General features: G+C 35.2%; 1 protein-coding gene across 1 annotated transcript in view; it reads right to left on the bottom strand.

Moving 5' to 3' along the window:
• Positions 1 to 580: 580 nt before the first annotated feature.
• LOC144442397 (DISP complex protein LRCH3-like) overlaps positions 581 to 11,482 on the bottom strand; it is a 76,000-nt gene continuing 65,098 nt past the window's right edge. Inside the window, exons 16-18 of the mRNA XM_078131731.1 lie at positions 7,747 to 7,884; positions 6,222 to 6,299; positions 581 to 5,865 (exon numbers count right to left, since the gene is read on the bottom strand). Coding sequence (XP_077987857.1) covers positions 5,755 to 5,865; positions 6,222 to 6,299; positions 7,747 to 7,884 — 327 coding nt within the window. The 3' untranslated portion in view covers positions 581 to 5,754. The remainder of the gene's footprint in view (positions 5,866 to 6,221; positions 6,300 to 7,746; positions 7,885 to 11,482) is intronic.

Genomic DNA, 11,482 nt, shown 5'->3' with positions numbered 1-11,482 from the left:
CATGTTTCGTTTAGTTGTTTGTATATATTTATGCAAACTCTGGAACTTTAGAGATACTTTTGTTATATATTATTAAAATGTTCCTGTTAATTATATGGCTCAGAATGGAAGTTATAAAGTAATGAAGATCCAAGCATACAAATAAGAGATAGTTGTGGATACAATATTGTGTAGTGTAACATAGACTCTATCACAGTCTGTGGAGCATCGCCAGCAAAAGCGGCTGTTTTGCACCTAATGCATATCTAACATCCTGGTACTGTGTGCCGTCATCGACTATATGGGATAACCATTCGGTGATGTGTCATTGTGATTGTCTCGATCAGTCAGGACCATTGCAGTAACACGGTGGGTTGCAATAACATGTCAATGAATGGTTAGTCCAATGTAGTCAATAAGGTCATACAGTGCAAGGATATTAGAACAGGTAAATATCAGTACATACAAAACAGACACTTTCTGCTAGCAATGCTCCCAAGGCTGAGATAGTCTATATTGTACAGTGTAACAGTAACCTTCACATCTTCGAACTCTCGTTACAAAAATTGACAAAATAAAACAAGACACATAATGTTTTTCAGTTTTACACAATATACATTATTTTATTAGAAGATGTCTTTCCTGGTGACTTGGACAATATTTACAGACTGTTCAAAAATCTCACATATTAGCAAAAATTACCAAGGAAGCTTACCCCTGCAAAAACGGAGTCTTTTAAAACTCACCAGGAGACAGGGGAACCCCCCTAAACATCTCCTGAAATTACAAATATCATAAAAATTAAATTACTCCAAGTTCATGCATGGTAAGACTATCTTACTATAGTACAAAAAAAATTCTTGCTAAAGTTGAAGTCTTTTTTTGCGATTTCATATTGTTTAGTCCTAGCAATACCTATTGTTCAAGTGATGGCTGTCAAAGTGTAGACAAAACTATTTTGGGTCAAAAACACTTCAGCGATATACACGACTACATATTTTTATGTGAACAAAACTCTTTGGTTCGACTTCTTACTACTTTGTGTACATTGGGTCAAAGGTGATATTAGAGCAAAAAGTCACCTTCGTGACACTTGATTTCACATGGCTACAGCTGATTGAAGGGTCAAAATAAAACAGGTGTAATAATGAAGTCTGTACAACACTGAATACATCTGGCACCATTTGCAGGTGTGTTCTTGTACATTACCTGTATTTCTATGTTTTTAACTCTGAGTGTTACTTCATATTAATTAATTTTAGCTTGACACACAAGTACAGACACAAATGGAACAGAAGATGGTTTGATAATGGTACTGTAATATAGAAGAAAGATAAGGGGTCTCTTTTAAGGCATCCTTAGTTTGGCACAGATTGATATGTTAGCCTGCAAGTAATAATTTGGTTTCAATTCTTATATCTCTATCAGACAGGATAGTACTACATTCTAAGTATGACAGATATGAAATGTTCACTATGATGTCATGATTGAGAAGACATCAGTGCAAACATTGACGTAATTCCAGTGTTATTTCTTCACATAGTTTGTTCTCAATAGAATCCGGAAACATCAGCTGTTTATAAATTTCATTGGCCTGACAACGTTTTGTCTTTTTAATAGCTTCACTGTACTGACGGCGTTCTTCTCAATAGGCAGGTAACATTCATTTATTTGTTTTGACAGCTGTTTTTCTGATCACAAAGACCTAGGGACACTAGTTGCAAAGAATTGATAGATAATTATAATAATTATGTACATCATAAAAAAATTTGTGTATACAAGTAAACTGGAACATTCAATGAGAGTTGTACAGAAGTGTTTGCATTTAAAAGTACAAAATATGCCATGTTTTATTTTTCACCATGCAGTCACTTTCAAGTGAAATTTTACAAGATGGAGTCCCTATGATGCGAGTCAAATGCCAGTACATTACGCAGTCTACAAATATCTCTAAAACAATTCCCCAAGTTCCTAAAAATTATATGCAGTCTGAAACAAAATTGGCAGGACTGTATTCACCGGTTTAGAATGCCACCAACATTTGCTGTAATACACTAGGAATACTGATTGTTTTCAATCAGGAGGTGAGACTATACGGCTGCTTCCAAACAGCACTCCAAGTGGCCAAAGTTAGCAATCTTTTGTTTTTCTGATAACCAAAATAGTGTGTATTAACAGTTTTATGTGAGATAGGGTTATTGTGTGTGTTCACATAACACTGACAAGACTAGTGACATCTGCAACATTGCTTTGATGTTAGATTATCTGCGAGTCTTGTATGTCACAACACTCTGTAAGTCTTGTCATAGAATGCGTAATTTAGCATAAAATGTTGACCAGATTGGAAAACTAACAGTAAGTACCGTGACTAGAGGCCAAAAGAACTAAAGTGCTGCATTACAGCAATTGGCAGTGATACTAGTGATCTTCATGGTAGACAAAAATAACACACACATTCTACTAAACTAAACAAAAAAAAACATTTTGTATCAGATTTCTTACAAAAACAAAAACAGAGCTGGTGTATTTACAGATTTTTTTTCAAAGTTCTTTGATAATTTAAAATACCGAGACTTTCCGTCACAAAATTCATGACCAACTGTGTTTTATTGTTACTGTATTCCAACTTCTACACTTTTTTTGCTCTAAAAATGGCACTAAAAATTCTTCACCATTTTGATAATTGTAAAGTGTGCAGTGCGCCAAAGCTTTCATGTATTTGACTAGAATCATAATATGACCCCAAAACATTTTTTGTGTAAAAAAGCACAAAAAGTAGTTTTGTTTATTTACACCTTAAAGGCTGCTATTAAAGATTTCAAGTATGCTTTTAAACCAAAAAACCCTGTCTTCTCGGTAAAATAGCACAAAAAGTATTTTGACATGTGGCAAAACCAGCTGCCAATCAATCTGTAAGAATGAGTGCTACTATATACCAAAGATTTCTTATCAAAAACTGAAAAAAGTTGTAAAATCTTTAGAATGAGAGTGCACAGTACAAAAATAGTGGCTTTTTTTAAAAAGCTTTCTTAATGTTGATTTGTACTCAGAATCAGAATCAGAGTCACTTCAGTAATCTCTTTACCTCTGAGTGTGCGAATTCAAACTGATATCATCGGGCAAAAGAATACAACAAAACAAGTGTTTTCCAACCAAAGACGGTTCATGTAGCAGCATCCCCCTAGCAAAAGAAGAATCTAGCAAACCACTTTTTGGATTTTTCAAAATAGTAACTACAATTTCCTCACTCACCCACAATATCAGGAATTCAGAACTGGCTTCAAGCAATATTAAAAACCCAGCCTAATTCTGATACCAACATGACTGTCTTTCAATAAATACTAAGTAGATGGAAGGTAAAATTCACATGAAAGCTACTAAAAGCTAGTTTTTCAACTACAGTACCTATGAGATATTAGTCATTCTGGGTGTACAACATCATTTTTCACAAGTCGTTAATAAATTTCATAATATTTTAGCTGCAAATTTGAAGCAGAAAGATGAATAAATAGACTATGAAGACGGTGGCATTTTCATGCCTCCTCGCAGCATAAACTTTTCTTGGGCCTCCCTTTTACTAAATTCTATTTTAATACATAGGTGTCAGTTATCATCCTAAACTCATGTTCTATAAAATATACTAAGGCGTATAGTATACACATTTAGCATTCCACCATCCATGACTGCAGGGAATGCATGCGGAAATGTCCACGGTATGTGGGAATGCTAAATAAGTTATCAACACTTGTAGCAATTTTCAGTGAAAATTCAGTTAATAATGTTGTATCTCAACAGTGCTGTAAACAGGCTAAATGCTGCAAGTCATTAGTTATGACTCTACATTTGCAGTGTGTCTGTTTGCATGACCCTCTCTCTTTCACAACTTGTCTATTAACTACAAAATTTCTATTTTCTGCTTCCCTAAATATTAAACAGTTCTGGTTCTGCCAACGTTAGTTATGCTTCAACTTGATATGATTGTTCTGCTGCCTCGCAAGTTCAAGGTGTTGACAGCAAGAAGGCTTGTTATTGCATATACATAAAGTCAAGGTTTCACCAGAGGCACTATTTTAACAGATAATTATTTGACATTTAGCTGCCAGTAATGCATTTGTAAGAAAGAATACAAATGCATGAAAAGAAAGTGAAAATGTTTCTGATTAAGAATATTCTGCAGCACGTTTTTGACAAAGATGACATGAAATGTAGGCTTAGTGGGAAAGGAGTACTTGTACAGCTAACACATTACATACAAGTACAAAACAAAAGTTCTAGCCTCAAAGTATTTAGATGCAGCACAACCCTTTTGAACAGTCTAGTATATGCCATGTAGTCTAAATCTATAATGCGCTGTACTTGAATCATCAAGTCTACATGTACTTGGCGATTCAACTGAATAGTAAGATGTAACAACACAGCATGTTTATCAGTGTTGTTTAGTTTTAACTGCTCTGTACAGGACGTAACACTACAATCTACGAGGCCAAATAGTGTCATTTGTACACATGGAGGCCATTTTGTTTATGAATACTGTAGTTCTGTCTGGAAATCTGTGTCTGACAATAGAAGTACATACAGACTACTATATCCATCAACTCATTTCTGTAAACGTGGTGTAAACATCAGTAATTAGCAGTCCTTGTTTATATCTGTTTAACAACATAATCATCTTAATTATATGCTTTGTCTTATGAATCCAGATTTTAAATAGTAGTATGGATAATAGTAAACCAATAATTTAGCCATTCTGGTTAACTAGTCATCCTGTCCATACGAAGCTAATTTGTAAACAACCTACACCAGAGACTTATCGTTGACTGTCTGATCTAATCATCATATACCAATGACAAACTCAATGTAATATTTAGTGCTGAAATCCAGTTGGAATTTCTGAATGAGAGTTTAATAATGTAAGCTGGTGACATATCGTTTCCACACATGACTGACCATCATTCAGACTATAAAGTGGAGTTAGGTCTTAAATATAACCATTTGAAAAAGTAGCCATGGACCAAGAGCCTGTCAGTGTGTGATGGATTGTTACTGACATGTCCTGTTGTTAGTGTGATTCATCTGTATCTATGGCTTCCCAGCTTAATTGTGTAGTCCAGAAAAAAATGGATCAAGAATGCATTGAGCTTATCATTGGTATAGGATCACTAGATTAGATAGTCAATGAGAAGTCTTTGGTCTATAAACAACTAGGAGATATGTCATCTAACAGTTTGGTTTAGATGGTACAAGTTCTTGAAAAAAAAAACAGTACTTGTAAATATGAAATCCTGTTCAGAAGATCCAAATTTGTTTGGAACCAGTACTGGACACTTGTAAGTAATGGTGATGAAATGGTTCTGTCAAGATGGTACAAATTGTTAACAAACAATGATAGTAAACTAACGTTTGTGTCTAGATAAATAATGAACAGCTCTGGTTAATGTATGGTCCTGTCCAAATACATTAACAGTGAGAGTTAACCAACTATCCTGTCCATATAGTCTGAATTTGTTAACAAATAAACTAGTTAACAAGATGTCCTGTCCACATCGTACAAGTTCATTACCAACAGTGGTGGTTACATGTAACCAACTGTCCTGTCTTGGTGGTCCTCATTTTGTACACTAACAGACCTGGTCAACAAACACACTGTACCAATGGTCTCCAAGTTTGTACACTGACAGTCCTGGTCAACAAACACACTGTACCAATGGTCTCCAAGTTTGTACCAATGGTCTCCATGACATGCCACGTGCACTAGAGTTCACTACCATTCCATAATCATACTGCTGACGTCTGTTTATGTGTCTTTGCCACCAGGGCTTGTACTGTAATTCCTAATTTCAGTGGACTTTTCTCTTCAATGATGTCAGTTGCTGTACATATCTTATCCTGTAGAATGGTTGAAAAATGACAATTGATTTAACCCCCTGACATTAAGGTGAGACATATGCAAATACAATGTGCATTTATTTACTCTAATCTTAATTTCATTTGCTAGATGTAAGTTGGTAAATATAAAATATGACATGACAATAGACAGACACTTCAAAGCTCAAATATTGCATTCCAGAACTGAATTGGTTTAAAAGTTCAATCATAATTTATGTGATTGTATTTATTGGTTGTATGTTGCGTATGCATGTTTTGTTGGTCATCATAAACTTCACCATGTACTTTAAGGCAGGAGTCCTCAGTGATATAGAAAATGTAAGAAAACATTTTAAACTTTTAGTGTTCATGCTTACCTGTGATACACCAATCTTCCGGCAGGCATCAATGAAGTTTTCGACATTCCGCCTACATTTGGCCATGGTCAACTTGGGCTTTTGAGGGAAAGAAAGTTTCCTTAGTATTAAACTCAGAAAAGCAACGAGTTCAGTTTGTAGTTGGGTACATATTGAAATGGTTACTTGAAACCATTTTCTGGTTACAGAAAGCTTATTCCAAAATTTACACACATCTAACCAACGATTGCACAATGTCACACAAACTAAGTTCATTAAGGGGGAGGGGGGGGGGGTCTGGCATCAATGTAATTGGTGACCTTCATTTTCGCACTTTTAAACAAATTTCAAAAACTTTCACGCCTCCTATGATAGCAGGGTTCTGCATTTACTACTGAGTTGTTGATAAGCTGATTAAATCTACTTCTAATGTGATATACAGTGCCAAGTTTCCGGTAATATTTTGATGTGTTTACCATCATGCTTTTACACTGCATTGATCGTAGTGATGTGACTGCTACAGTTTTTATCATAGTTTACATCATATAAACATGCCGATGTCGTACCTGTGAACATCTGGGGAGGGGGAGGGTTTTTTGTCCTAAATGAAAAAGTTTGTTTATTGAGCTTGTGCAACATTGTGCAATCGTTCATAACTTATTTATAGGAACAGTTATGCAATTGCTGGTGAAGGTACATGTATATCTGATAACTATGGGTGACAACTTACCACTGCTGGTGAAGGTACATGTATATCTGATAACTATGGGTGACAACTTACCACTGCTGGTGAAGGTACATGTATATCTGATAACTATGGGTGTAAACTTACCACTGCTGGTGAAGGTACATGTATATCTGATAACTATGGGTGACAACTTACCACTGCTGGTGAAGGTACATGTATATCTGATAACTATGGGTGTAAACTTACCACTGCTGGTGAAGGTACATGTATATCTGATAACTATGGGTGTAAACTTACCACTGCTGGTGAAGGTACATGTATATCTGATAACTATGGGTGTAAACTTACCACTGCTGGTGAAGGTACATGTATATCTGATAACTATGGGTGACAACTTACCACTGCTGGTGAAGGTACATGTATATCTGATAACTATGGGTGACAACTTACCACTGCTGGTGAAGGTACATGTATATCTGATAACTATGGGTGACAACTTACCACTGCTGGTGAAGGTACATGTATATCTGATAACTATGGGTGACAACTTACCACTGCTGGTGAAGGTACATGTATATCTGATAACTATGGGTGTAAACTTACCACTGCTGGTGAAGGTACATGTATATCTGATAACTATGGGTGTAAACTTACCACTGCTGGTGAAGGTACACGTATATCTGATAACTATGGGTGACAACTTACCACTGCTGGTGAAGGTACATGTATATCTGATAACTATGGGTGTAAACTTACCACTGCTGGTGAAGGTACATGTATATCTGATAACTATGGGTGACAACTTACCACTGCTGGTGAAGGTACATGTATATCTGATAACTATGGGTGTAAACTTACCACTGCTGGTGAAGGTACATGTATACTTGATATGGCATGTGGTCTGATATTATTGGCTAGATGACATAGTACAACTCCATCCATCAAAGCTGCTGGAAGGTCATCAGGTAAAGTGACTTTAAGACGACTCTCAATGATCTGTAATTAAATCATACATTTATTGAATATTAATATCCCTGACTGGTAGTAATATCTATAACATTATCTGTAATTATATTATACCAGTTTATTGATCGAGCGATCTGATTGGTCAAGACAACAAACTAACACATCTAATTATAATGCAGTTAGCGCATCTCTAAGCGGCCCTACATGAGATTAGTTTTTCTCATTTTTTTATCGTCATCTGTATCCATCATGGCTGCTGTATATCCATACCGTTGACCACCCGCACAACAATATGTCTTCCATGCTGAACGCTAATATTTTCTCAAGCTGGGAGAAATGAATGAGATATCCAAGCCCTAGAATTGTCTGATGTTTCCTCAAAACCACCACCTTAGAGCAGCTCAGCATAAGCTTACAGCATCATTCTTGGTCCTATAAAATGTAGACATAGTGAGGCTGATCATGATTCGTAAATCCATCACAAAACGAATTTAACCAGCCCATTCACAAATGAACTTGTACAAAGACAAACTGCATATGTATATGCTACACAGTATTAAACTATTCATGCTGTGCCAAGTGTTCCCAATCCAATTCAGTTGTTTACTTTCCCTGTTTGTAACAGTTTCTGTTTGTCCACGGTCTGATGTCAGCAGTTGTAAAACATGTTGAGATTACTGATAGTATATGACTTCTCCTGATAACATACACAAAGTGTTTCATTGTAACTTTATATCTAGTCCTTATTCTACTGTGTTTAAAAACCATGTGGAAACATGACTGACATCACATCCGTATATGTACTCTGTAGGATGGAGTGCAAGCACAAATGGAAGTATGTTAGCACTTTATTTGATGTTGTTATACCATGTGTGTGTGTGGGGGGGGGGGGGGATCAAACAGCAAAGGAAAAGAACAAATACAATTAGATTCACATGTACTAGTGTAATGATTGAAAAACGATGAATAATGACTGGTATGGAAAGAGAAGAAAGTGAGATTCAGAAAGAGCAGTGTACCTTTACTAATCTCTAGTACTAATTCTATATTTGAAATGTTCTACATGAAGATCAAGAGCATAATTTTCAATCTTGTTTGTCAAAAGCAGTAACTTTTACAGAAGAAAGTGAAGCGACATGCAAAAAAGTATGCACAATGCCTACAGGAGACATTCTTTAAAGTTTGAGATGTATAAAATTATTACAAAAATAAGCGTCAATCATTTTGTCATGTATACATATCATGGCATGCCAAAGTAATAGATTAGCAAAATTGACGATTTAGAGTATCCGGTGACACCGAGATCATGGCAAGCAGATTACAAAAAATATGCACATTATAAAGTTTTGATATTAAAAGGAAAGGCTGCAGAGTGGTTTCATTACACATTCAGAAAAATGATGAAATCTTGTTTGATGCACCCCTTTAATGAATAAATATCAGGGGAAGTTGTAGCACCTTTGTTACTTTGTAATAAGAAGGAAGAACAGAGATCTTACTACTCTGGCAATCTAGGTATGTCAAAGTTTTAGCATGCAGAAGAAATTACTACTCTGGCACTCTACTTTTAGCATGCAGAAGAAATTACTACTTTGGCAATCTCGGTATGTTTAAGTTTGAGCAGGCAGAAGAAATTACTAGACTAGCAATCTAGGTGTGTCAAAGTTTTAGCATGCAGAAGAAATTACTACTCTGGCAATCTCGGTATGTTTAAGTTTGAGCAGGCAGAAGAAATTACTAGACTAGCAATCTAGGTGCGTCAAAGTTTTAGCATGCAGAAGAAATTACTACTCTGGCAATGTAGGTGTGTCAAAGTTTTAGCATGCAGAAGAAATTACTACTCTGGCAATGTAGGTATGTCAAAGTTTTAGCATGCAGAAGAAATTACTACTCTGGCAATTTACATGTAGGCATTGACTTATTGAGACATAAACTAAAACTATTGTTGTTCTTTAATGTGATAGAATACACAAGTGGGTGATAGCGATGCCTCTAATGTGTGATTCTTATCATCTTGTGATCAAGAAAATGTAAACATTGGAAGTCCCCAAAATTGTACAAAGTATGATCACAGAAGTCATCAGAAATACCACCCTACTGTGAGTCAAATTAAACCAATGTCCATTCAATAGATTGTATCAACATGTTGCAACAATAGTTTTTAGTTTGTGTCTATCTTAGTAAACCGAGACCTGAACTGCCAGAGTAGTAACTCAGCTTTCTTTGTCAGCCTTTTGTCATTGTTTCTTTATTTGAACTTCAAGTTTCATCATTATTTTACTACAGTACAAATTTATCAACCATTTCAAACAAAAAATAAACTACAATGGGTGTGACAGTAGAGTAGTATCATGCTTATTGGTAAAATTTAGTATATGGTTATGTCAAACATTTAGAGATAGTCTCTGATAACAAACTAAGGGAACTAATATCTGAAATTCAGAAAGACATCTAAATTTGAGAACTACGGTAGTACAGTTTTTTTATAATAGTGGTGTTTCAAGATGGTTTACTGCTGGGAGGTTAGATGTTATAAATCAGACAATATTTCTTCAGATGACAAGTTGTGTTTACCGATAATGCAAGTATAAGTAGTTGTTACAAGTCCCATTTGGCATAATACACCAGTAGTCGAGGAGAACTTTTGAAGAAGTTGGTTTTAAACAAAAGAATGAGTAATTTGTAGAGCTCAACTGGTAAAATACCCATGGAAATAAAATGTATAGCTTACACTTCCATGATGTGACACTAATGTACAAATCTGATATCAAATAACGGGCCTCTAACTGCATTTTATGTTTAGAAAATAATCTTGTATTTTCCAAAGGTTTTTGTTGTCTTTTAAAACAATGTCTTTTTCACAAGATGATGACTACACCATTTTTGTCTTCCTCAAAATGTACAACTACTTATCTTGATAGACTGACCACTTTGAGGAATATTTACTGACATAAAACATCCATAACTTCACCAGTAAAAATCTTGAAGCCTCACTATTCTTACCTGTCGAATGACCCATATGCTATTCTCCTCTGCTTTACTATAATCTGATACCCAAACACTTTGTGCAAACTTTACATTTTTTTCATTTTTTTTTTGTAAGAGTGCAAAAGACATGACAAAGATAAAAAAAAATAAGAAAAAGATAGAGTATGTTAGATGTGAGAATATGGTCAGTAGTTTTCTTTGTTACCAGTCATTATCTGATCAACAAAAAAGGGCTGAAGAAAAAAAAACTGGGTGAGTAAATGAAAATGTCATTACAACTACATGCAAGTATTTACGTGAGAAACATTACAGATTGTAACACACCTAGTTCCTTTCCTATGTTGTGATTTGTCAATATGTGGTCACATGGTATGTAGAATGTTTACACTGTTCAATGCAAATGATGTCACATTGGGAAGCAGTCTGTGTTAGGGTGACCTACAGTCCCTTGAGGAAACAGACTTATGATGTTGCCCTCGCAATCAGTCAATGTGTGTATAATGTTATCTAGTAAAGCAATACTTTGGAATGACTGATTGGAAACATTCGCAACAATTTCTCAAATTTCAATTTTTATTTATCCATAAATATGGAAAAGATGATTTTTATAGTGTATTTGTAGTGTTAATATTTACAAATT

Source organism: Glandiceps talaboti, chromosome 11 (genome assembly GCF_964340395.1).
Source record: "Glandiceps talaboti chromosome 11, keGlaTala1.1, whole genome shotgun sequence".
Taxonomy (NCBI): Eukaryota; Metazoa; Hemichordata; class Enteropneusta; family Spengelidae; genus Glandiceps; species Glandiceps talaboti.
The sequence above is the reverse complement of the archived record's forward strand: the minus strand, read 5'-3'. Positions and strand labels throughout refer to the sequence as shown.